General features: G+C 42.7%; 1 protein-coding gene and 1 long non-coding RNA gene across 11 annotated transcripts in view; one reads left to right on the top strand and one right to left on the bottom strand.

The window, feature by feature from the left end:
• Positions 1 to 27,370, bottom strand: part of VIT (vitrin) — a 56,710-nt gene extending 29,340 nt beyond the window's left edge. For 3 of the 10 annotated variants that reach the window (XM_069800530.1, XM_069800529.1, XM_069800522.1), the window contains exons 1-6: positions 27,072 to 27,368; positions 11,459 to 11,528; positions 9,932 to 9,997; positions 8,761 to 8,932; positions 6,664 to 6,797; positions 2,337 to 2,414 (exon numbers count right to left, since the gene is read on the bottom strand). In XM_069800530.1, the coding sequence (XP_069656631.1) occupies positions 2,337 to 2,414; positions 6,664 to 6,797; positions 8,761 to 8,932; positions 9,932 to 9,997; positions 11,459 to 11,489 (481 nt within the window). In that variant the 5' untranslated portion in view covers positions 11,490 to 11,528; positions 27,072 to 27,368. Of the gene's footprint in view, positions 1 to 2,336; positions 2,415 to 6,663; positions 6,798 to 8,760; positions 8,933 to 9,931; positions 9,998 to 11,458; positions 11,529 to 27,071 lie in introns of all 10 variants that reach the window. The other 7 variants (XM_069800528.1, XM_069800527.1, XM_069800525.1 and 4 more) reach the window with 6 other exon arrangements.
• Positions 20,765 to 27,028, top strand: LOC138688837 (uncharacterized). The gene is made up of 3 exons (XR_011327642.1): positions 20,765 to 21,028; positions 21,729 to 22,110; positions 23,146 to 27,028. It is a non-coding gene; the product is annotated as an uncharacterized lncRNA (long non-coding RNA).
• Positions 27,371 to 27,671: the final 301 nt, after the last annotated feature.

Here is a 27,671-nt window from a genome sequence, read left to right on the forward strand (position 1 = left end):
TGCCATGGACTGCCTTAGAAGGAAAAGGGAGATTTTTTTGGTCCTTTTTTTCTTCTAAGACCCAGAGTCATCAAAGTACTTGGAACATTTATTGCAGTTCATTTACTGCTACCCTACAAAAGGATCTGCCTGTGCTTTTGTGTCTGACTGAGCAGTGGAGGATTTTGATCTTCCATTTTTTTCTTTTTTTCTAGTTGATTTTGGCAGCATTGACCTATTTGAGAAATTACTCCAGGGCTGATGGTTTCCTAAAAATTTGTATTATTTTTTAAAACATCTTTTGATTGGTTTTACCAGCTGTGAATAGCTACAGTTTTGGGAAGGTTTTTCTTGCTCTGCCCAGCATTTGGGATGCACTGTAACCACCAGCAGCATTTAAAGAAATGTCAGGCACTATGAATCTCCAGTGTCCCTGGGATGAGGACCAAAACTGCATCTCCAACAGCTGATCAGGTGTGAAGCAGGATTTTTCACTAATCTGGCAGCAAGTGAGCGTAATCCTCAAAGGACTGCCTTTACCTCCCACAGATAGTGGGTTTAAGTTTCCAAGTGAAAAATGTGGTCTCTATAATTTAAATGAGAAGAAAAAGGTAGTTTTCTTAAATTAAAAAGAGAAGTAGGGAATCCTCTATCACAAGATGGCCCCAGCACCATATTACAGAGATTTTTGTCTTAAGAACAAGCAGTTTCTAACAGAGTACAGCTGAGGTGGCAGGGCTGAGGAGGGCTGATGAGGCCAAGCTGGGCTGAGGGAAGGTGGATTGTGACTGTCAGATCTCTTTGCTACCTGTGGGACAGGGCTGGGCAAAGCAAAGCAGTGGCATCCTAAAGTACTGGGTTTCATGTAACAGTTATTACTTGCTCCTTTGATCATCCTGGGTTTTGTCTGTGTGAATGCAACAGTCTTTGTTGCTAGGATCCTAACATTTTCATTCATACTGTTTGATTCAAGAACAAAGTGAAGGAAGCCGCTTGCGTCTTTGTTTTGCTGCAGGAACAAGCTCCTGGTATTTTGTTTGCGTGACTGAGATGTACCTGATGATGCTCCCCATTTCTACACTGATTTTCACATAATGTGGGTTTTAGCACTGGTGGAAGAAATCATTACTTGCTGCCTGCTGAGCTCTACCCTCGTTGCGATTGTCCCTGGTCTGGTATGAGATGTTTGGGCTGATACTTCAAGTGTGGGTACATTTGGGAATGATGAGATGTAGTTTTAGTAAATGTTTCTTAGAAAAAGCCAAGATTTCTAAGGTATTGCCTCCCTTCTAGCAGTGCATAATATTTAGTCAGTAATTTCTGCATACCTGCTCAAGATATATACAAATCTGTACCTATTTGATTGTAAATGCAAAGGTATGGGAAACTAAAGGCATGGCTCTGAGTGATGCATTTTCAGTCTGAACAGCTACAGCTTTCAGATTTAAATTTGCCTTTGTGCAAATAAAAGCCTAAAGATGAGGAAAGAGCTCTGCACTTTGCTTCCAAGGACCAAACAGTAATGTACAGGAGAAGAGCAGGACTCCAAGTAACTCCTGTGTGGCCTTGGATGGATGCACCCACTGACAGGCATTTGAGTTCATAAAGAAGATGCAGCACATTTTGTTATACCACAGCTCACAGTGGATAAGCTCAGGAAGGCTTAGGCTCAGCAGTCAGCAAAAGAGACATGTTAAGGAAGTGTGTAATAGTATGAGCCATTAATTTTGTTTTAGTTCACACCCCCAAGAAAGAGTCTGAACATTACACAGTTGTTACAGGGGGTATAAACAAGTGTCATTTCAGTGACAGACTTGAATATCAACTACCACCTGGTGTGAGACTTGATCAAAGATCTCTGAACACAACTAAATTATGTAAACTGAGTTGAGTCTTACAGAGCAGTTCCTTATTGTATCATCCTTAGATAAAGCTGCTGTGCATTGCCATCTGTGTCATTAGTATTATATTACTGTTTATTATTATACTCTCAACACTGAATATCCCAAAAGATAACATGAATAACAATAGGAGAATGTCAACATCTATAACCTCAAATACTTTCATATAATCAATCAGTACATCACGCTCACTAACAAAGCAAGGGGGATTTAAAGCAAGGGGGAAACTACTTAGAAACAGAAGTCTGTGAAACATGGTACAACCAAAAAATAGAAATTGTCTGGGATAATTTCCATATGCTTAACATAAAAAAATACCATGAGGGATTTGGATGAGATACTAAGGGATGCATGAACTTCTGACTCTGAATAATTATATCTTTGTATTACACAACTAAGAAGCCACAACAGATAGTTGTGAATGGATGTAAGGGAAAGTCAATCACAATTACTTGCCTGATTTAACAGCTGTGCTTTTTGAAGAAGAATATTCAAGAGTTGATGGATATGTCACACCTTTTCTTGGCTTGCCCTCTAAAAAAAAAAAAAAAATCAACAAAAAACCCCCATCAGAAAACATCACAAAATATTCTAAATTTTCTTGCAATAAAATTCTCATCTAACATATGTGTTGAGAATCAGGCCCCACTTCTTTACTGCCCAACTCATTTTCTTAAAGATTTCTTTCATCTGATGGCAGAAATCTCAAAACCGTACCACTAAAAATACCAATGCCTAAATCCAGCATCATAAAAAAAAAAAAAAAGTTGGAAGGCATGAAAACACAGTCCTGGGAAGGATTTGAAGAGGTCAGTTAGTTCATTCCTTTGCTCTCAGATGGTGTTAAGCATAAGGGGACTGTTCCTGAAGGACATCTGTATAACCTGTACTTAAACCCACAGCTTCCCTAGGCAGCCTTTTCCAGTGCCTGACTATGCAGTTGACTTAGAAAGCATGTTTGATGTGGGATTCATTTTGTCATGCACACAGCATTCTTCTCTGACCTCACTTTTGCAAGATGCCATTTCCGGCAACAGTCTTTTTCAGTAATAACACTGAAAGAAGGCTGTGCTTGTGTGTGGGAACATATGGTACCTATATTTAGATCTAAAATGAGGGTCCTGTCTTAAAACAATGAGGTACATTTCCCAGTTAAGCTTTAAACCACAAGTCTTTTTAGTGCAGCAGCAGATACCATCTCTATTGGTATATGTGGCCATGCAATTCCAATTCTTGGGGCAGTTTTTATATTCCCATGTATCACTGAATGGAAAGTGTTGCAGAGAAGCCCAGTATAGGAAAGACTGCTCTGGCCCGTAGGAGTTAGTGGATGTAGGACTTCCAGACCCTGGTGATTGTTTCTACAAGATGCTGTGCTGTGTCATGCACCTGGACCACCTCAGGTGAGACCTACCTCCACCTCCTGCAAAACCTGAGTCTTGATGGTGCTGCTAGGTTTGCTTTCCTTTATTCCCTCAGTGGATTCTTTAAGAAGGTCTATATGGCACTGTGAGCATGTCATCCTGGGTGACTAATCCAGAGACCAACAGCACTGAACAGAATTAGCTGCTACAGATTAAGCCACTCCTGGGAACTGAAGGCTGTTTCCCCCATGATGGCCTACAAAGAAGGGTATATGCAAGAGGAACTGGTCCTCTATGTGCAGGGATGGCCATGGAGCTGGAGAGGCACTGTCCTTTGTCCCTTTTCATGTCTATGTCTCCTTTGTTTTACTCCTCTCTGAAATTTCAGATGTCATTAAAAAGACCTAGATGAAGAAGTTAGTTTGAGTTACTAATGAGGCAATGAATGATGTAAGGAGCTATTCCATTTCTCATTTACAGTCGTATAAACTGAGAGCAGCTCCACTAAAGTCAACACAGATCTGCCAAAGACCAGAGCTGGCAAGTCAGCATGCAAGGACAAGCTGGAAAGAGCTTCCTTCTTGCCCTTGGGTCTCTCACAGAAGCTGGCCTAAGTGAAGGGCAGCAGGTCTTCATATCTACTTCCCCCTAAGCTAAAACTGGGATCAGGAGCGAAGCAGGAGTAGGGAGCTCTTCTGCCAATTTAGTAGAAAGATGGAAGGCTTATAGGATTGCAGATGATTTCTAGATGCATTTCTTCATCCACAACAGAGGCAAAGTTGTCAGGTATGAGTGGTTGGTACATGGATGCAGTAATAGCATAATACTCTGATCTTAATTTAGAATATTTCTGTGCTAATCTGATTTCTAATGCAAACCTGAAGCCCACTGCTGCGCAAATAAACTGGCTAGCATGGGGAGGCTGGCTGCTCCTGGAGTCTGGCGTTTTTGATCAACAGCAACTTGCATCCCATATGTGACCAAGAGGTAGGTCTGAGGCCAGACCTGAATGTGGCCCTGCTCTCTGGAGCAGTGGTAGCAAGTCTTTTTCACTGTCCGGAAAAAGTTACATCTAGGTTGGAGTTTGCTTAATGTACTTAAAAATGGGGTTACATGTGGGCAGAAAACCTCAACTTCTGGCCATTGAAGTACAAGCTATGGGGTGGTGGCTCCTCACCCTAGCAAACCCAGAGGTTTAGGACTCTACTTTCTTAACCCATTAGCTGCAAAACTCCCACTAAACTGAATGGAGTCATTCAAGTGCGTGCCAAGGCATTTCAGTGCTTGAAAGTGAATACCAGTGCATTTGCATACCTCCTGGTGTGCTGGCTGCTTTAATCCCAGAGGACAGACCTCCTTCCCCACTGCCCCTAAATCACACCACTTCATCGCCTGGGTCCCCCGAGGATTCCTCTTCTGTGCTCTTTTGTGCGGATGCTCATTCACAGTTTAAACATCACAAACTCTTGGTGACAATATCCTAACTGGGAATAAACTGTTGGCACATTTCCAGGGTACAGTATCACATACGGGTCTGGTCTGCTGAAAGGGAATTCAGCTGGAGAATAGGGCACTCAGTTTAAGCTCTAAAGCTGTTCTGAAATTAATCCCTTAGGTGACTTTTTGTATTTTTATTGGGGAATGCTTTATGCAGCTCTGTCTTTTTAGGAGTCATAATTGTAAAAAAAAACCAAACCCAACTCATCTCTTTGTCAGAGTGAGATCTGTCTGCACTCAGCCTCAGGCTGCTGAGATGAATAGCACAGCCTTCCTGGGATTTTAGTCTTCTGAACTTCTCTCTAAAATGCTAAAATTCCCACATTTTCCGTAGGTATAGTGGAGAGTTTTCTTCCTTTTAATATAAGTAATATGATATAATATATGTTATAGGATATATTATGTTAGATTTATTCTTGAGCTAGTTTATAGACTGAGTAGTTCCACTGACATCAGTGAGAGCACTCAGCACGCATAAAATTAAGTGCATGAGGGACAAATCTTATCATGCCTACACATACCCAGATTTCTCATCATCTCCTCTTACATGTAACTTGTAACTTTCTCTTGTATCTTCTTTTATAGTGTCTCATTAATTAAGAATAAAGATTTGTTACTATAAATCAAAAATTCCTACAGTTTTATGGGATAAAAACTGGGCAGCTGCTGAGGTAAAAAAAACCATCTTATTTCCCATTTATGTACCGGAATTACAATGTGCTGTTTGCTGGGGAAAAAACAGCAGCAACAAGTACAAGTAGCAATTCAGCGACTCCAGGAAATTCCTACTCATCCAAAATAAATCCTTCTCATAATGTAGTGTACCCATGGCAGAATGCTGCAAAAAGTGCATCCACATGTATTAATGCAAACCTCCAGATGACAGTTCATTTTGGTCAGTTTGTGAGGCCTCCTTTGTTGCGCACAAACTTTCACATGAAAAGAACATTTCTTTATTTTCAGTGGCTGTTCAGATCCTTCGGCTGTTGATTTTTTCCAGGAATGATGTAGTTAACCAATATCAATTGGTCATACCTATCTTAAACCTCCAAAAGTGCAGACCAGCAAGAGCTGACCCACTGTATGGATGCAGCAAGAAGTTAGATTTAGAAATTGTATGTAAAGCAATGTAAATTAGACCCTCCTTTCACATAGATAGAATGAGTGCAAGTGGGCTTAAATAATCTAAAGCTGGTGTGAAGGGGATCTAATTTACAAAAAAGAAAAAAAAATCTGTGAATTTTGTCAGTGAATGCAAGTGAGCTGCTGTATATACTATGCGAAAAAAAAGGAATGAGCCGTAAATTAAGATGGATTTCCCTGCACTGGGTAGATATCAAAACAGTTTGGTTAACAGAGGTGGGGACAATTCATAACATACTTGGGATGCACCAATAGAATTGCTTAATATAGGGTTTGCATAAACACAGTATGGCTATATGTGGCTTGAGATGGGATGACAGAAGTCAGAAGTTACTTCAGAAGATGCGAACTCAGGTATGGGCTGAGGATGCTTCAAGTTCCCTTAGCAGCACTACTTACAGGGTGGAGGGCAAGTGCAATAGGAAGACCTCCCCATCAGCACTGAGGCTCGGATTTCGTACGTTGTAGGAGGACTTAATGTGCCCTCAGAGAGTCAGTCCAGACTGCCTGTCTCCTCTGGCAGTGGGCTCAGACCCACACTGGGCTAAACGGAGCACACCGCTGGTGGAGTGTACGTCTCTGTGGGCAATACAGGAAGCCCAGAATAAAAACTGTCTCAAGTGTATTATTCATGCTAAAGCTAGGTGGGATGGGCCTGTGGTGACTAAACAGGTGTCTAAAATGAGAAGGTTGCTCCCCCTCCGCCTGTTGCTGCCCGCCTGGTCGGGCAGTGGGGAGCAGCCGGGGAGGGCAGGCAGCTCCAGCGCTCACCACGGTACCTGACACGAGGAAGGACTCCCTCCAGCGTGGCAGTGACAGGGACCGGACCCCGTTGGAGAAGCTCCCGCGGTAACCGGAGTGGCCGGCGACTTTCTGGACGAGGATCTTCCCACCTGTGTTGTCAATTATACCACTGCAAGGGGAAACATGGTGTCTGAAGGTGGAAATTCCCGCCCAAAACTTAGAAACTGTTCAACAATGCAAGAGGTATGAAGCATTCACTTTTACTTTTAAACCAGGGGCTACATTGGAGCTGTGATGCTACTACTATGTCTGCTGCTATGAAATACTTGTGCTTCTTCCACATTGAGAAAGAGCAGTTTGTTACAAAGTGCTGTCAGGATCTGTTTGCTCTTCCCACCGATATACTGGTCCTGTGTTTAAGACTGACCTAGTTGCACACCAGAACAAGCTACTGCCTTTGTTAAAATTCCTGCAAGCTTGACTGAGTAACTGAAGATGCAGGGAGAGGTACTCAGAGGAGTTTTCGGGCCACCCATCTGCCAGAAATACAAATTTGAGGCAAACCTCCCACTCGCTTAACTTTTTCTTTTGTAAAGAAATTGTTTTCTTTGAGTTCCAGTATGTGTTATCTGCAAAAAGCTAAGCTTGGTTCTGACCTCAGCCTTGAGTAAACCGAACACAATGTTGCTGGAAGCTGTAGAAAACCTGGCAGGCTCCATGTGCAGTGCACATTAAATGGTGTTTGACATATGATGTAATGTGTCTCAAGACAAACAGAAAACCTTCAGTGTATGCAACCTGCTGTGACATCATTAGGAAAGCAGTCGCAGGAAGCAACTGCGACTCTAGAGGGTGGTAGGGCAGTAATGACAGTAATGACACTGCAGGAAAATAAGTAGTGGGCAGCAAACAATAGTGAAGAAGATGTTAGAGCTGTAGCTTTCTCTGATGACTGCAAGAAGCTGCTGGTAAAATAACTGCAAGGAAAGGAAATTCGCTGTCTTTGGAAATGCAACATATAAGCTAACAAAGCCAAATCCAGCTGGCAAACAAGGAAAACTGAAACCCTCACTGCAAGAATACAGGCAGCCAGCATTCAAACTACAGGGGAAATTGCAGTCACTATCAGTATTTTGTAACTTCCCTTTGAAACAAGCTCTGTGTGCAGGGACAAACAATTTCCACTGTGCACTAGTATCTGAAGGAAGAATTTGTCGTTTGAAGTCCAGTCACCTGGCAGTCATCTCCCCAGCAAGGGGCTGAGCAGAAAGAGCTGCAGCCAGGAGGTGGCAGCCCTACGCCCACAGGCACGCTGGCCTGTGCACTGCGCAGTGCAGAGGTGGGGTGTAATGTCCCAAAGCCTTAACTATTCCATTTACTCAAGATCCCAGCTATTTCACAGAACTGGAAGCACTGCAATAGCTCGAATAACTCCAAATGAAGCCACGCTATCAATCAGGTTTTATAAGTTCTTACTGCATTTTCAGCTGAATGGATCCTGCCTCTGCATCCTGCCTACAATTACAGGGTTGGTTGTGAAGTTATTCTTCATTAAAATTTTATGCACATTTTCACATGGCTAATAAAACTCAGCAAAATTTGTGCTATAAAATTTGTCATATACATTTCCTTGTCTAGTGTCCTTTTCTGTGGCAGGAAAGCACATTACTCAGCCTTTGATGTCAAGGACAGTTAAATTCAAATCTGGAGAACCAAAACCAATCCCAGAAGTATGAGAGTTATATGTATTCATCACTGGTGATATGCCTATTTTTTTCTGAAGCTTTATTAGCAGCAGCAGCTCCATCCCTATCTTCCGCGTGAATAATAATAGTACAACAGTAATTTGCTATGCATGCATGAGAGAACTGCAAATCTCAGGACACTTCTCCAAAGGTTGAGGAACATGTTCAAACATGACTGATTTCAATCAGAATACAAGATTGACAGCACTTTATAAGATTGGATCCATTGCATCACACATGGTCTTTCTTGCAGGTTTTCTACTAGAACAGCAGCCTGCAATCAAACTTACAAGGCAGTGGGAACTTTAAAGAGTTTGAAAAGCCGAGAGTTTCCTGCACTGAAATGACGGTTTTGTCTGAGTGCCTTGCTCATATAAACTCACTCACCTGTGAATTGCAGCACTGCACACACTGGAAAAGGAAGCATAGATGTCTGTGCCATAAACACGGTATTTTACATCTTGACATCCAGGAGGGCATTTTGCAATGAATTCTGGATTGATTATCTTCCCCGCCTTGACATCACAATCGATCTGGGGTACATCTGTGAGTGCAAAATCTTGGTAAAGTCAGATTGAATGTTTTCATAGCTGAGTGACCTTGTCATGAAATAATGAGTGAGTGACAGGGATGCCCTCCTCTTATGCCTTCATATCAATGATTTTGGGATACAAGACATGTCTATGTGTTCTGCATCTACAATATAACACATTATAACCTCTATACCGAGGGATGTGGCTGTAACTAAGGATGGAATAAAGAAGCCTGAGGATATTTCTGACCTTCAATGTTTGCTTCTCTGAAGGAAATATCCCTTATGACACTTTGCGGGAGAGAGAAAGAAGTGTAGTCACCCAGGCTGTGGCTAACGTGGGAAGGAGGGGATAGGGGAAGAGGTGGCTGCGAATCAGGACCAGGAAGGGCTGTGCACACATGAGGCAGGATGCTTCCCAAGACTCCTACGGTGCTCATGGAGCTCCGTGCATTCTATAACACCAGGCTGCAGCCACAGCCCGTTATCTTGTCCTTAATTTTTAAAACTATTTGCTGGGTGCAATTTACTTTGAACAAGGGGTTTAAGTGTGACTTCACAATGTCACAGCAGGCTTGTTTGTCAACTAAATCAGCAAAATAATCTGTGGACAGAAATGCTCTTACAGCAGTATAACTGAAATTTATACATCGTAGTGCATAGGACATGCACCACTTGTCTCATGCTAATCAGCTACATGTGCTTGGTGTTACAGCAAGTCCATTGCACACAATTATGTCTCTCTCTTTGGAAACCTTAGTGCTTGCTTAGATCCTTGTGTGGTACCTAATGACCTATGAAGATACATTTTAGTAGTGAAGTACACAATTTCCCCTTTACACATGTTCAGTAGCACAAGTTACTTAGTAATTTGATTTCAATAAAAGAATGTTAGTTAGCATATGTTCCCATTGGCTCTGCAGAAAATTGTGAAGAGTTACCAGAATATAACCTCACTTTGCAGTTTTTTAATGCATCAGACGTGCCTGCTGTAAAGCAGCCAAGAATACTACTGGGACCACTTACATAGCTTAGCCTTTTTCATCTTCTTTGTGGTTTCCTTAGCTGCATATGTACATAGAAGAGACACACCTAAAACAAAGAAAACATAGTATCAGGAAAAAGGGGGACTGTCAACATCAGTCACCACAAGCTCCTGTGCATGAGATTTTGCAAATTTGAATCAACAGGTTGAAAAAATAAAATGGGAATATTCTCAGTTCTAGTGTGGCATGTCCCAGTATCCTGTCCCAGCAAGGGCACTGATTTCTTCGGTAAGTAGAATTATGATTTGAAAAGTGTAATAGTGAAAGAGACATACACTGTTATGTTAAAACATACATCACAATATATGAATGTAGCTTACCTTGTTAAGTTTACTTGCTAAGTGCATGACATACAAAACCTCTTCATTCTCTGTGCTGATTTTGTAAGCACTGTATTATGGGTAATTAATAATTTAATTACAAATATCTTGACTTTCCTATTCACCTTTCCCTTTTCTGAGCTTTCAGAGGGAATTGAAAGTATCTATGATGTGCTGGCTGATCCTCTCATCGTTTGTTAAGTTAATCTTACTAGAATATGCAACAGCAGTCTTAGTTCTTTTTTTTATGTTCTTCTCCCCCTAGAGTGGCTGCAGTGAATTTGCAGACTTAATCACTCCTAGAAGTTTTTCAAAAGAAAAATCAGTGACAGTGTACAGATGCAGTATGGGGCCTTTTGTCACTGGTGCAGTTGTGTAACCAAAACAAAACTGTAGTTAGAAAAAAAAGGAGCGAACCAGTGGAAAATAAAGTGCAAAGTCCCAATTACATGACATGCAATGTTAGGGCATAATTTAATCTGGAGAAAGTAATTTGGTCTCTTAGTAAAGATAGAAGAACTACATAGATAACTATGAATTTGAGCTATTTGAATGGCTATCCTGCCAGACTTGAGGATCCCAGCTAGAGGGAATATTGCCTGGGAATATCACAATTAAAGTCATACAGCACCATTAGGCTATGTGGTGGCTGGATCTCCACCAAAGGGAGTCATGTAAGTAAAGTACACTAAGAAATCATGCTTGATCAACTGGAGTGTTCATGTAAGATGAATTGCAAATTCTGGAGTCTCTATGTGTTTCCAAAAAGCAAGATCCTGTCTGACTGGCAGGGGAAAGAAAATAAGACACATTTATAGCCTTTGTCCTTTGGCACCTTCTTGTTCATGGAGAGAGCAAGAACACAGAGAATTGGGAAGGGATGCTCCCATGTAAGAAACAGCTGCTTTTTCTTTGGAGGGAATCTTTACATTACAGACATTTTTCAGGCCCCGTTGTGCCCTCTGATATGGACTGCATGCAGCTGGTCATGTACTTCGAGATCTCTGCGGGTTTGGGTAGCCTGTTTCTGAAAAGCTGTGCCAAGGTTTACTCCACCTGCCATTGAGAGCTTCATCAGCCATGGAGTCCAAAGGGAAGAGAAGAAACCAGCAGCCACTGGTCAGCCAGGACAGGAGAGTACAAACCCACAAACTACTAACTAACTGCAGCACATCAGCTGTACTTACCAAAGAAGGTTGCAATGACTGTGGCCTTCATGGCGAGTAAAGCAAAATCTGGATGTGTCACTAAGGAGCACTGAAAAGGAAAAGAAGAGTACATCAGGCTGCATTTGGAAGTATCGCAGATGACACTGGAGGGGTGGGGGAAGAGGGACTGTGCACTCTTCTTCAACCTTTTACAGTCCTCACATGCTGTGTCCTCTTCTCATGCTTTGTAGAGCAGCTGATGTCCACAGAGGAGATGGTGTTTGGGCTGTGGTATTCCCATGGACTAATTTTTTACTTCTGTCGAAGATTTGCCTTTTGCCTCAGGAAACCAAGATTTCACTCCACATACTTATTTCTGAAGCCAGTGGCAGGACAGGGCACGATGGGTACAGGCATGCTCTGACAGCTATTCAAGTTCATTCACTACTCTTCTAAGACACAATCACAGAATTGTGTTGTCTGCACATCAAACCACACCATGTAATCTCATAAAGATATGGGGAACATAAGTCCGTTCACTCCTGAAGGACGTTACGTAAGGTATCTTGCAGTTGTGCCATCATTTGTGAGCCAAATTACTGAGGGTGTGTGTGTATGCATGCGCAAGCACCTGAGATTAAGAGCACTCTGTCAGAGCAGCTGAACGATGTTTTTTTCTAGGTCTGCATATGTAGTTCCTTACCCCTGCCATCCCTGAAGCTCTTGGCCAGGCTGCAAGAACACAAATTTATCAGAGATAACCCGTCTCAGCTCCTCCTGAGCATCACCTTCTGTGCTGCTTTTGCAGTTACTTGGTGATTGTTGAGGGAATCCTGGGTTGGGCGCTCATAATTAATCTCAGTCACTAAAATACTACAAGATGCTTGACAAATATCAGAGTAAAAAGTCTGAGAGGGAGAAAATATTTGTGTGTTGTACAGGAAAAACTCAAGGATCAAAATAAACTTGGTCTTCAAAGAAACTGATTACATGCTTACAAATGGAAAGATTCATACTAAAATAAAAATTAGCTTCCTATCAAGGAAGAAAATACATGGAATGTTAAAGCTGCAAATGATCAGGAAAAGCAAGATATCTGCCTCCTGGAAAAATGGCAGTGGCAGATTTCACATAGCAATTCGTGTATTCAGAAACAGGGCTTTGGCGGCCACAGAAAGAAATTTAGACTGACAAGGCAGATACAGGAGACAGAGAAAAAAATCGGCAATCTGTCTTCATATACAATGTTTCCACATTTTTTATTTTAATTGCTCTTCTTTTTCAAGCAAACCACATGCTTCTTGAGTGACGATGCCTAAAATAGTATGCTAGACTAAACTGAGTTCAGCCAGTTCTAGGCCTATATAATTTATAACCCCTTTTACATGGGCCAGCTGCACCTCTGATTTTTGCTTCTGTGCTACGGTCAGAGAACTTCAAATGCCAGAACATACTAACAGTATCAATTTCTAATAGTACTATGTCTTTCCTAAAACAGTCCTCCTGCTAGGCTGCTAAAACTGAAAGCAACAGAGGTTGCTCAGAAGACACCAAACTGAATCCTGGGGGTGTGGAAAGTGGCTCAACACAGTGACTGTGTCTTTCTGCAAAATGATAGACAGTGCAGTTGGGGTGACCCCAGACTGTACAAGCCATAGCAGCAAGAGCAATTATGTGGTAATATTCTGCTGTCACTGTTAGTTTCTGTGAAAAAAACCTTGCCCATCTCCTGGAAGAAAAATAAATTTTAAGCGTTTACTGCAGTGCATTTCCATCATGAAGCTGCTAAAGGAAATAGTAACAAGCTGTAGAAGAGAATTCAGAGGAACTTAGCTCAGATCCTTTTCAGTTATATGTCTCAAACCATCACCATGTCAGAGGTATCAAAAAATTGCCCTGCTGCAATGAGTTCTCACTTCAGGTCAATCCCAGAAAAAGAAAGAGGCAGAATAAGAGTTGCAAGTCATTTGCAGAACCACTGTGCACCATTAAAGACTATGGTGGCACTGACTTAGGTTTCAGAAAAGGCATCTTAATAAGAGCATTCCCAAAATCTGCAGCGAATATATTCAGCAGTGGCATATTTAAAGTCAAAGAGAGCTGTGAGAATTTGTCCTGACAGTATTTGGCTCTGTGCTGAGGTATTTTCATCTCTAGTTTAATTAGAGTAGAAAAGGTCTGAGATGGTAAAGGATCCATGTAAAAGCTAGCTTCATGGGTGGGCTGCTGTGCACTTTGTGGAGAGAGTCCAATACTACTTAACTTTTCCTGTCTTACAAAATGTATAATCACCTGTACCACCAGTGCTGTGCAAGACTTCTCAATGCTTTCTGAAGGCCCTGCTGTCCCCCAGGCCAGCTGCCCCAGAAGCCATCCCAGTCCTCTTGGGTGGCACTACCCCAGGCTTGGCTGCAATTGCAATTTCCACCTACTCTGCTGGTGGCATTGCTTTTCAAGGCAACAGAAATTGGGCTTTTTTTCCTAATATATTACGAATTTCCTGCAGAAAGAGGCCAAGAAATCTAAAAGGTGTTCATCTGTAAAGCATCTCAGGGGCAAATGAGTTCAGCAGACCCCTTAGCCTGCAGTAACAGATATTTTATCAATAAGAAAGTTAACAGAAGCATTTAGACAAGGCTGTTAGATTTACTTAACAGATTTCTTGTCATAGCTACACATAAAAGCATCTTGTGGTGGGCTCTGTACTTTTGCTGGTGCAGTTTATACTAGTATCCTGATGGAAATAAATTATAATAGTAAAGAAACTTATTTCTGCCACTATATTCATTTCTACATTAGGCACTGGCATGCCAGGAAAAATGCATAGACATCCTGTGACACAGCTCTGGGGGCAACACTCTCAAGGGGGGTCCTGGCCTTCAGACCTTGGGCTGTCACATGGGGGAAAGTGCAGGAGGATTTACACTGCCAACCATTAAGTGTCCGGCTTAGAGCCTCCAAGCTTTCCATTGTGGGAAGTCTGTGTGCATTCATTGTATTAGGGGCCTACGGAGTCACCTGATTTAAGCCCTATGAGATCTCCTATACTGTGCACTAGCATGGCATCCACTACTTCAAACTGGTAAAAGGAGCAACAGCCCGGAATAAAACAGTGTGGGTTTTTTTGTTCCTCTGGGAAGGAAAGGGAAAGCAGGGCTCCAATCAATGCATACGACAGGCTTTTTAGTCTGTGTAGATCCACTGGGAGGTTTGGGGATGTTTTATGTGTAGATCAAGAATGATACTTTGCTATTAAACACAAAGCTATTGCTCCTTTGTTCCTTTACCAAATGAATAGATGCCATTGAAACAAACCCAAAAGTTTCTACTTTGTGTTAGTCTGGAGTATGAGTTTTACTGAGATTTCTCCTTATCAGATTTCTATTAATGCAGCATTTGCAGTCCCAGTCCGTCCTGGCGACTAGTGACCATTCAGTATTAAATCTCCTAAACTGTATGCTGGATCTTTGTTTACCAGAGTACCTTTCCCCATCTGTATCCTTCAGACTGCCATAACAGAAGTTAACCTTATGTCAGGAAAGTAGTTAAGTATATGCATTACATTAACATGTGCTTAAATCCCAGCTAAGTCAAGTATAAATGTAGTGAGAAGCACCTCCTTTAGTGTTTCCAAGTGCAGATCCTATTTTACTTTTAAAAATCAAATTTCTATTTGAAAGAATGTTGATTACTTTTTCCCTACCACAAATACTTGAAAAAGCTTGAATGTTAGGGAAGAGCCAGAGTTAGCAAACTATTCTTTCTGCATATAAAGTAAGATTTTTATACTGACCTTTTATTACCAGCTTGACTGTTATAGAGGTCTGAGAGAGCTGCTACATGCTACAAACAAACAGGTGGTTTAAACCTGTATAAATTGTCACTGTATGGCAAACTATAACATTTTCTGATGGAAGTGTAGGTTTTAAGTCCTGATTTTTGGTGTCAGGCACTGGTGTCCATTCCACGTGCAAACTGAAATTCTTTGCTGGTGCCATGTGCTTTGTCTCTGCAGGAGTAAGCTGTTTATTTCCTGTAATCTCCTGTGCTGCAGAATTTGTGTACTCTCTTTGTATCACAATAGTGTGTGTTATTGTTCCCCTTCTCAAGGGGTTGTAATATCGCAGAAGCACTGGCACCATAAAAAAACAGAAGTGGACTTTGTTTGAAAGCTATCTGAGCAAGTAGCGTGGAGTTAACAACATGATCTCTAAGCACTGTGGGCTGAGTTAAATATGTGCCCTTTATGGGAAAATCAAGTGGGCTTGGTGTAGGTGTGAGTAAACTGGTTTGGATAAACAAGAGCTGATCGTCATCTTCTAGAATAAAACATTTTAGATTTCTTTTTTGTTTTCTTTCATCTCTTTTAAAAGAATAGTTTAACTCTTTCTTTGTTTCATGCTCATATTCTGTCCCTGTGGTATTGTACCTTGCTCGGCAGTGCAATAGCTGTTCATTTTGGTGCACAGTAAGTAATATGGCTAACACTTGTCACATGTGATTTAGTTTCACCCCCTTTCTTGTCAGAGTGAAGGAATGATGTACCTTCAGTGCACTGTGTCGCTCTGAAGTCTGTACATTAAAAAAAAATAATCTAAGTGGCTGTTTATTTTAAAAAGGCAGGTAATGAGTTCTGCTGAGCCAGAAAAGCTGAGTTGATAACTATATTTCATTTCAGATTGCCCTGTAGGTATCCCAGGCCAGATCACAAAAGGTAAGATCCAACGTACTATTTTGCAAGGGTGAGCTTGTTTGCGTGGGATGCTGGACTTTACTCTTTAAGTGGTCTGAAATAGAATATATGCATCCAGGAATTAAAAAATATCACAGACCTCATCACCTTCTGCTATAAAAAAGGTGAGTGAATGCTCACCTGTTTTCTTTCATATATGAAGGAAATTGCAAGGGGCTTGCTATAATTGAAGCAAAAGAAAGCTAATGTCTGTACTAGCACCATCTGCAAAGGTAGGACATCATACACTTTATCATATCAAAGAGAAGAAAAGAAATGAATTGCCCACACTGTTTGAGGGAAGTGTCAATAAGAAATTCAGGGTTTCCTGTACCATATGCATTCTTCAACCTTCTTCAGCTTTTAGAGGAGCCTCTGCTGTGGTTGCAATCCATTTTGGCCAGACAGCTGGAGGTAGGTGGAACCAGGCCTGAGAACCCCAAAATGCTTCCTGGAGGCAGTGCTGAGCTTCAGAGCACCATGATGCACTCTGCTTAATTATCCAGCGCCTCAGAAAGAGCCGACAAGGAAACTCGGGCTTTTATGGCTGCAGGCCTTTCCTTTGTAGTGCAGGAGTCGTCAGAAGTATCAGACGTTGCACATTAGGTAATTGTGTGTTTAATAAAATGAACAACCAAGCCACTGCTAAATGAGTGTCTGAGCCTGGGGACAGCTTGTGCTTTTGCCTTAAAGAGTCTTTGCATTAACATACACAGCTAGCATTAGGATTACAATCAGGGCTATTAATTTTGAGTAATTTCCTTTACCACCTAAGCAGTAGCTACAGACCATTTGCCAGCTGTTTTCTGTGGCCACATGAATCCCACACCCAGTCAGTGGTGGTCTTCCACCCTCCCAGCAGTGACCCCTTTGACAGCAGGGGAACGGTGTTTGCCATTTTTCCTGGCCTTTTAGGCCTTTTGCTTCAGAGATGGGTGCTGAGGGCTTGGACAGTGCTCCGTTTCTTGAACATGTGCTGGTTTACACCATATTGCTATACAAGGGTAGCTGTTGGCCCTGTTTCTCAAAGTTCAGCTGGCTGGCTTGGCTTGCTGGTGTCAGTGTGCCGTAACTACAGGCAGGTTGGGCTGTTTAGCCTGCTGGGTGGTCTGTGAACTGCCTGAAACGGGTGTAGGCCTATTGGCCCTAACAAACAAAACATGGAAAGTTTCCCCGTGGCCTGAAAGACCCTGGCTACCCGTGCACAGCAGTGTTAGCTCAGAGGTGGTCAGAGGTTATGGCCTCTGCTTGGAGAAGCCCCAAGAGTTCAAAATGATTCTGGAGAGAGCAGAGGCCTCACCTCCTGCAGACCCTCTACAAAGTGATTGAAGAGATTTTTTGGGGAGCGAGGGTGCCATCCCCAAGGGTACTAGGGATGCCTGGGCACATTCTCCCCTCTCTACTGAAACTAGACCACTGTGTGTCTGGGATGCTAAGAGATGTGCAGATGCCCCTGGAGCCTTGCTGCAGCCCTGTGGTTTGGACATTCAGATGGGGAAGAGGACGTAGGGTCCTAGGACCTTCCCTCTCCCTGGACTCACTCTGCTTTTTATGCAGTAGTGGGCTACTCTGAAACATATGCTTCTTCCAGGAGCAAAGCCAGAGACTGGCTCTGCTATGCTCCCAGGCAAACAGCAAGTCAGGCCCCTTTTCATTTGCTCTCTTTCTGACCCCACATTTGGCATTCCTGGTTGCACAGGGGTCCTGCTTCATCACAGAGAATGGGGGATATCCCAATCTTTTGTGCCCTGGAGTCTTATGATGGGGGAACCTCTTTGGTGATGAAGGAAACACGGGTTCAAACTCTCTGAGGCCACAGACAGCCCTGATACAGTTATCCCTGATTAAGGGCTCTCACCACTTGCTTCTTATTACAAAAGCTTTGATTGTTGTGGCTGCCACATTATGTTTTAAATGGTGCCTACTCTGTTCCATGACGTCCCTGACTCAGGAGAGGGCTAGGGGAACTGCTGGTAGCCAGTACCTCTCACGTGGTACCTGTCAATTCACTCTCAAGTCATTGAAGTGAGCTATGGGTGGATTCAGAAGTCTAAATTCTACCCAAGTTGCACCTTGGGCACAGGAGTCCTTTTTTCAGAGCTGCTTTAAGAAATGTTTATATGCAGATTTGCAAGAAGAATTTAGTCCAAAATAGCTCCATTCAGGTAGGTATAATGAAAAGATGCTATACCCAGCAATTTAGAGCCAAATAAAAACACCCAAGCAGCCCTGGACTACTCATTTTGTGTTCATGCAATGCCCTGAAATTAAACCAATATAAGGTTGAAGTAACAGTGATGAATGATTTTTGTACTTTTCACAGAGCTCTTTCAGAAGAAGGTAATTTATTTAAAACTACAGTATGATTTAACTTGCTGGACCTTTCTCAGAGCCTAAATAAAACTGCAATGATTATACTTTTTCATCTGTCTCAGCAAGATAACCATCAATTATCCTGGTCTGACATGCCCCTTCCAGTGAAGGAAGAGGTACATTTAGAATATATCACCCACTCACAGACAAAATATAATTTGGACTATCCAGATGATGATTTCTATGAGGGTCTACACTGTACTTTCCCAGTTTCTGTTAATGTATTATGCATTAACTTTTTTCATTTTGATGTGCAGCTTTTATGGCTCACTGGGAATCGCTGTTAGCTCAAACCTGTGAATCCCTGTCCAGACAACTCCCTCCCTCCATCCTCCTCCCCACCACGGCTCTTGTCTGCTCATGTATCTGCCCCCCTTGCTCCCAGGCTCAAGCCCATGCTCCCTCTGTGCACTGGAGCTTGCTCACTATAGCAGAGAACTTATTTCCTTTTTATAGTTTAACTACTTCTGCTTAACATCAGTCAGATCCCAGCCAGGTACCATCAACCCCTGGCACTGCCATTTCCCCAAGAAACTAAGGGCAAAGGGAAGGACCTGCAATTCAGCAGTGCCTCAGGGCTGTGCTAGCTTTGTGGCTTGAGATTTGTGGCCACATCTTTCACTTTTTAGAAAATGCACATTTTCTATTTCCAACACATGGTTTTAACAAGTCAAAATGACTTTTTAAAGTGTAATACTTGGTTTCTCAGGTTGGATGCACAATGAAAAGAGCACTGACTAACCATGCTATTTGCACTGCCTGCAAACTAAGAATTATTGTAGTGTGTCAGAATTCCCCCGAAGGTACATATTTGGTCTAAAAGTGAAGAATTTGTGTTAAAGGCACTGAAGAAACTGCACATCACCCTGGGGATGGTTTTTGGAATTTCTGTAGCATGTTCAAACAAAACTTGACACCTTTTTTTTTTTTTTTTGGTAGAACTTAGAAGCAGAAATTTAGCAAAACTTTAGGATGTTTAGGCTTTGCTTATTAAAACTACATGTATCCCTTCACTACAAAAGTGAGTTATATGTCTAGGTCAAAAGCAAAACCGATCCTTGAGCATGCTAGTAAATTTATGTATTATCTCACAGAAAACTTTTATCAATTCAGTATCTCATGCAGTCAGTATGACTAATGATGCCTCATGCCAAAGCCATGGACTGGTTGGATAAGGATTCAGAAAATATATGTAATTTAAAAAAAGTATCTGGAACTACCCTGGTATGTGGCACTGGTTTGATATAAGGCAGTAAGCGGTGAAATTCATCAATGTCTAGTAATGACAACTTGATCAAGGAAGCATCTTATACAAAATATCTTCAGCAAATCAGGAAGCACTGGGGAAGCTGTAGAAAGCATTTTGAAAAGCTAGGCTCAAAACTGCTTCTGTGGTGGAAACCAGTGAAACAAAGTTAAGAAAGTAGTTTCAATTTGCATTATAGTTCTCTGTAAAAATGATAGTCTTATGCTCCTTGCACTGCTTAATATTTTCCCTTTATATATTTTGTACTTTTCAAAAAAAATTATTTCTTCCTGACTAGCTGCATTTTCCTGCTTGGGAACCTTTCCCTCCAGCTCTCTGATACCTCTCTGATACATTTAGTTTAGAAAAGACCAACCTGTGCTAGAAAGGTGGTTGCTACAAAAGGCAAGTCAGGAAACAAACCCAAAACACCTTATGGCCCTCAGTCATCTTCTAGTGCTGCTTTGCTGGGACCTCCAAATCCTTTGACTCCTTGCAGGGTCGGCTGCCGAGGGGCAGGATGCCCGACCCCACATCCCAGGATGTGGTGCGTGGCCACCCTACCCACGCCCTACAGGTGGAGCCCAGGCTCCCCCCTTCCTTGGGCATGGGATATAGAGGTGCCACCTGGATGCTCAGAGGATATGCATGAGCTGTTGTGGTAGCCAGGTGCAAAAGGCACATCTGGATCTCCTACTGGAGGTGGCATTCCTGTCCTGCTGGTCTGAGCCATGAGGGGCTCCTAAGGCTCCTCACTAGACCTGCGCTTTCTCATACTCCTCACAGAGAACATCGAAGGCTAGTCTTTAGCCTAGTCTAGTCTTTAGGCAGAGTCTACCAATATTTCTGTGGATAAGCTGGATGCTTCTCTGCTGTCATCTGCAGAGAGATCTTTGGATTTGGAAGCCTGTCCCGTCTCCTCCTCCTGGGTCAGAGGCAAGTCCTGCTCCTCAAGGTCTCATGGGAAAGGCTGCAGTGAGGATGGAACCTTATGCCTCGTTACTGCGGCAGGCTGACCTCCCCAGCTAGTGGTCATCGCTGCTTTGGCTTTGCTACAGGCTGTTTCAGTTGTACCCTTCCCGCCTGGTGCTGGTCTGCAGCCCACCCATAACCCAACTGACACATTCAAGCTGAGGTGTCTCACCAGATGTGGCTGTTGTGGGGAGCCATTTGAAAACTGTGGACCTGTGAATACTGTTCCCATTTTTTAATGGCTACAGAAGACATCTCAGGACTCCATGCTGCTTTTGGGATGAAAGTGAGCTATGGGTTTGCATGGGTGCCAACATTATAAATGAGGCTATTATGGGTAGTGCTGGGTCTCTGAAGACATGCTGTTGGTGGAGGTGCTGGTGAGAGACCTGACATAATGTGGGCCAAGCTGTGCAGCCTTACGGCATGTGTGTTGGCAGCTCTTGACAACTGGCAGGAGTGGGCTCTCTAGCATATGGGTCATGCAGACAACATGAGGGATGACTATGCTTCCAAAACTACATCCCTCAATATCTGAGTGCCCTGGAGGGGACTTGAAAAGCTAGAAAACATGGTGGCAGAGAAAGTGGCTCCCAGAGCCTGGTCTCAGATACTGTGACTGTATGTGCAGCCAGAAATTGTTGAGAAACGTGTCTCAGGACCAGGCTGACACTGATTTACTAATTTTGCATATTAGAAGCTTTTAAAACATGCTGTTTCAACATAGAGATGAATCACAGGATTCTGCTTCTGAGATCCCATGATCAGAAAGGAAAACTGAGCTTATCACATGGACTGGGAGCAGGAACTTGTAATTTATGGTCTTTTGTTTTTAAAACAAAACTGAGCCTGCAGACCTCAATATCGCATAATCCACTTCCATGCTCAGGAAGTTTGTTCTGAATTTTGGCTTTAGGAGATTACCATACAAGCTTCTACTTCAAATCTAATTATTGCTTAACTTGCGTATTTCTTTCTACACACAGATTTCACCATTGAGAATAGAAGATGTAGACCATGGAAGCCTGACACTTTACATCCCAAATTACCACTTATTTTGAGATGCAGCTTGGTGGAAAGACTGTCCACAAAGCAGGGTGAAAGAAGACTTGTCTGACTTGTGTGATGCCTTGCAGGCAATCCCATTTGTACCAAATTGTTCCATTACAACTACTCTAAACTTCTCTAACCTTTCCGCTCCCTCATCTGGACACTCCCCTCCTTCCCACTTAGCCTCATTTCCAAACAGCCCCTCTTTCTTCATATGCTTCATGTCCAAAAACTTCTTCCACCAAGCCCAGGAGAACAAAATGCTGGAGTGCTGCAGATGCATTGCAAGAGAGTTGAGAAAGATGGGGTCCCACCAAGGTGAGCAGGATGGGGTCCCATCTTTCTCGGCTGGCTGACAGCTGTGAAAATAGCCTCTGAAGTCATGGAACCGTTACCCTTTCGTAACTCTGACTCACTGAAGGTGACCAGGGCCAGGATACACAGTACTCCTGCCAGCTTTCCTCTATGTCTTACCCTTGTTCTACAGATGCAAGGGTAAACTACGTAGTTGGGGAAAATAAAAAGAATGAAGCCTTCTGAAACCCTAAAAGAACCTGGCAGGGAGATCGAGAGGCACAGAGGTGGCCATGTCCAAACTTCCCTGTAAATAAGTGATTTTAGAGAGGTAAAAATTTCCACTGTTTCATGTACAAACCTGGAGGTGTTGGAAATCCCCAACTCATCCTGGTGGGGACATTAAAGGACTGCATGAAGCTACACAAAATCATTCAGAATTTTCCCAGAAATTTTGGCGCATGTAAAACTGTCACTTGGCAATTATGCGCCTTTTTTCATATGAAACCAGCTGCCGGCTGAGAGTCTCTTGGCTGCTGTGTTACATGTGTTACATTTACAAAGCTATTTTATAAGGTGACAGGCTGAAAAACAGTTTGAAAACGCAAGTTCATCTTGCAAGTATTTTTTATATCTGTGTCTATGGGATGTCCTGTAGAATGAGACACATTATGGATAACTGACACAGTTCGTGTTCTTAATGTGCCGCTGACCTCTTAATGCACTCTGAAGCTCTGGAGATAAAGCAAAGGTAGGATGGACTTAATGGGTGCTAGAAAGCCAGTTCAGTCATGACAGTAAGATTTGTCAGGTTAATAACTGCTTAAACCTAGGTGATTTGAATGAAGCAGAGGTGGTTATAAATAGTCTTCTGAATGCAAATGTGTTTCCAGTTTGGGCTATGAGCTATAGATTTAGGTGCTCTGCTTCAAAAGGAAAAGCAAAAGCTGCAGATGGTGTTTTTTTTTTTAATTAAAATACATTTTCATGAGCAATATTGCTGGCTCCAAGTCATTGGGAAATTTTCCTTCTGATCAACATTTTCTGTTTTTTTTCCAGGGCTCATTTGTTGAAAAATGAGCCTGAATAGGAAAGGCAGCTCAAGGCGACCCAGCCACGTTCTGCTGCAGAGGAGAGCAGAGATAACAGCTCCAAGAAGGTGGCAAGAGAGGTGAGGGTGAGCCAGCTGCAGAAAGAGGGAGCGGGCGCTGCTCCTCCGCTGGCAGGGCACCAGCCGAGGATGTGGGAGCAGCCCTTAGACACCACTAAATGTGCAGCTGCCCCAGCCCGGAGTTTGGTGCAAAATGTTTGCAGAGCCCAGAGCAAATACTCAGGCAGCTAACCCGTGAGTGCCATGCTGTCAGGACTGCCCACTTCTGATACCTCCCGGTGTTTGCGAGGGTCAGATATATCCACACAGGCTGCAATCTCACCTGGCCAGCATAGCTACCCCATAGATGCCTTAGGAGCCTACATAATTTCAGTAGACCCCCGACTTGCCTGTGAGCCACAGCACTGAAAGAAAAGCTCATCAGTAATACATGCTCCTGTTTTATCTGCAGCAAGTCCCTTCACATCCCACTTTTTGCAGCAGTTTGCCTTCCGCAGGGCATTATCAGGAGTCAGTAAAAGGCAGTCTGGCTGCTGCCCTCCGTAGTGCTGACAGCAGTGCCTGCAGCCCCTTCGGGTCGGGGGCTGAGAGAGTTCACGAGGGCGATGCAGGCTGTCGTGAGCCAGACAGTCGGAGTTTAATTTACTAATAGAGATACAATCTAAGCGGCTACAGACTTTCTGGGCACTTCTGCGGCTCTCCGAGCCTCTTCTGTGGCAGGGGGAGGCTGCGCTGCCTGCACAGCATTCACCCAAGTTTTCCAAGTGTGAAATGTGCTGCAAAGAAAGGAACTGGGATGCGAAAGAGTGGCAGCTGCTCCAGGGCTGTTAGAGAGGCTCTTTTACAGGCGAATGAACCATCAATTTGTAGTAAGACATTGTTTTCTAAACATAGCATAAAAACTGTTATCTTGCCTGGCTGGTCATTAGAAGAGAGATAATTATAGCCTCTGTGCGACAGCCTGGCGCAGAACAGGGGCTGCATTGTCCCAGGGCCCAGCTGAGTTCTAGCGCAGGCACCCCAGGCCAGCGCTGGGACAAGGGGGCTCCCTGTGCCCCGGCAAGTTCAAAAGAGGAATCAAAGTGCTCTAAGTAGGTGCAAGCACCTATTTCGCTCTCTGACTCCGGCCTTAAAAACTACTCCACAGGAGAAAGGTGAGGAGGGCAGAGCTATGACTGCTGTAGCTCCATCCTCCCTGGCTTTAGATACAACACATACTATGACTGTTATTTTTCTCTCCTTAAAAAAAAAACCCAAAACTCTAGGTTTTCATTTATTTTTGTTTCGTGTTTCTGTTTTCCAAAGCAGACCAATGCTACCTGTATGACGGATGGGCATTCAGAAGGAAGGACATACTACCTGTTTAGGGTCCACTTGCTGAGCCGTGAATGGGAGGTTTAAACCTCAGCTGCTGCTGCAGCACGCTGGAGGAGTCCTGGTGGACTCCAAGCTTCAGGGGGCCAGCACATCCCCCAGGGCTGTCAGGAAATCCTAGACTATTGCTTTTGACCACCCATCCAGGAAAGATGGTGCTTCCCCAGCCCATTGCAGTGGGCCAACACACACCTCACTGCTCCGGCACCTGCCCATGCCAGTCCCTGTGTGTTCAGGGAGTTGGTGCCTATGAGTGCCACAGCGGTTTTTTCTATGTGTTTAGCCAACGTGTTACATTGGAGGAGGAATACAGTAGCTGCAGATAGTAAACTGAGCTATCACTTTTATTGCTCGTTTCAGCCAGATGCCCCAAATGACTTACCTATCATCATTTAGGAGACTTTTGGTAAAACAGAGACTTAAACATGCATGTCCCGAGCCTTGGGTTAGCATGTAAAGCTACTGGGCAGTATTTGCTGTCTAGAGCTTTATTTGTGGCTCAGAGGTGAAAAGGAAAAAGTTAAAAATTCTCCAGGCAGACCAGGTACAGTCAAGTCTTTGATGCCACTGTTATGTAAAATTCAGGTTTATTTTTAGCAGTGTTTTCTAAAAAGCAATGGCCAGAAATAATAAATAATTCTGTTGTTTCACGTGAAATAATTAGTCTGTTTTTCCAGTTTCTGTGTTCACACTGTAGCTCAGGCAGTCTCCTTTTAGAAATATGCCAATTAATCAAGTGTGACAACAGGAAGTGTAAAAATTAACTTCCTACTACTTCTTTGAAAGTAAGTAAGTAGCTGGGTGAAGAGGGAACACCTTGGTAATGTCTCCACTAAAGGAAAGACTTTGGTAGGATCTCATTCTTATTAGACAGAAGAGAATCCATATGGGGTACCTTTCTTGCACCCCAAGTGTGAGGAAACCTGGTTTAGCTAGTAAAACTACTTGATTCAACCAGCCAATGGTAAGTCATGTGTAAGAATACTACTAGGAAAAGAAGTGTCTTACATAAAGTGGTGAGCAAGTTAAGAACATAACATTCCTACTACAGGTGGAAAAACAAAGCAATATTCAGATTTATTGGTAGGACAGTCGAGGTTTCTTTTTTTAAAAAAATATTTCTTATGTCTTGCATAACAGAAAGACAGGAAGTCTTTTCTGTAATCCCAGTGAGAACAACCCCAGCAACTCAAAGGATTAGAAAAAATATGCAAGCAAAATAAGTCTGTTTAAAATAAGACACTAATTTAATATTCCAAAAGTAATGTGTGTGTGTAATGCAGTTATTTTTGCTTGAGTTCTCTGTGCATCTCTGAAAGAGGCCAGTCTTACAGCCATGACTGTCATTCAAGTGATGAACTGAATAAAGTCTGAAGAACATGGTACTACAGATACAAAAACCCCAGAGATATTCTTTGAACGTAGTCAAATACAAGGTGTTTTTAACTTTAGGTTGTATGTGGTAAAATACAAACTACAAACATATATGACTCCATTGCTGTTCTCAGTCAAATGTATTTTTGAAGCCATCTAAACTACTTTTTATCTGTGCTCGCTGGGTTTTGGGAGTTTTGTTTAAATTTTGGAGAGGTTAGAGGAAAAAGAATGTGCTCCAAGGAGGATCTGCCTCTGTAATCTGTAATTCTTTTATTGCTCTGAATGTGGTGTAGTTCCCATAAACTCTAGGGACAAAATATTTACTGGGGTTCAAACTTCGCTTGGGGCATTTGGTTCATGTTCATACTAGTCTGAGAGAAATCACATTTTGAAGAGACTTATCGAGACTCTAATCTCTCCGCAGAGAGCTGAATGGCTGTGGCAGGCTTGACAATGCTATTCATTTTTGGAACCTCACTAGCAAAACAAGCACTCAGCACAAAAGGTTACAGAGCATCTAGGCTACTGTACTGTTCATACATCTGTATCTATCATCTAGCAAGGGAGTTCACACCATATAAATACATATCACTGGAATAATACCATTTTCCATTCTGTATCTTGGGGATTAGTGTTCCCCAGTGTCAGGTAGTGCTGATTAATGATACAACACACACCTTCCTATTGATCAAAGAGACAAAAAGTCTTAAAAGCAAAACTGTTTTAAACCTAGGGAACAAGTTGCATTGCCTATTATACACTATTTGAACAGTTAGCATATATATGTCTATTGGTGTGTGACTAATATACACTATTCTTTATCAAATAATTAAGCGCTTGCTGTTCAGGCAGCGAGTATATGTGTCCACTTTAACAGTAGGGGTTTAATGTTTTTATAAATACTTAATAAAGTATATATAATTTAAAGCACAGTTTCATTCTACATCTATGTCTTCATCTTCTTGGTCTTTGATCCTATGCACACAACTGGAATGCTAAACAAAAAATTATGTCCCTACAGTTTCTTAGCAGTGAAAATATTTAACTATTATCAACAGGCAAAAAAGCAACTCCACCCTCTCCCCCATAAATAAACGTAGCAGAGAAATGACATCAGAATTACCTTGCTTGAGGTGTGCAACTTTTTATTCCTTTTCTCCACACAGTATGAAAGTGCTATTTTTTCCAAGTTTTTCTGTACCCCAAACTCCAGCCAACATTATTCTGCAGAAGGAAAGGCAGGCAGCAGAGGGAGGCCTGGACACCTTTTCTCTTTCAGAGAGGAGCTAATCAAACATTCCCATCAAGCTCCCAGCTCTGTGAAAGGCACATTGCTCTCCCTCCCTTTTCCCTCCCTCCCTCCCTCCCTCCCTCTGCTCCTCTCTCCCTGTCTGTCTCTCCTTCTCCCTCCCGCACACGCAGACCTACAGAGCTCGTTACATTGATTTAGCAGCCGAATTAGGCGGTCCTATTTTAAATTCATGTTCCCTCCCACATATTTTTGGTAGGGATTTCTATGTTGCTTTTGCACTAGCCCGTCAGATTTGTCAAGTTTTTCTCTTTTGGGAAGCGAAGCTTTACTCGATGGATGTTTTGGCTGAATTTTTTTCAGTCCCCCTGTGCAGTTCATCATTGAAGTAGAAGGACTACAACTAGTAGCTGGGAGTAAACTACACAGCTCTAAAGATTATAAATACCAGATTAATTAGGTACATGTCAGATT

Source organism: Haliaeetus albicilla, chromosome 13 (assembly GCF_947461875.1).
Source record: "Haliaeetus albicilla chromosome 13, bHalAlb1.1, whole genome shotgun sequence".
Lineage (NCBI taxonomy): Eukaryota > Metazoa > Chordata > Aves > Accipitriformes > Accipitridae > Haliaeetus > Haliaeetus albicilla.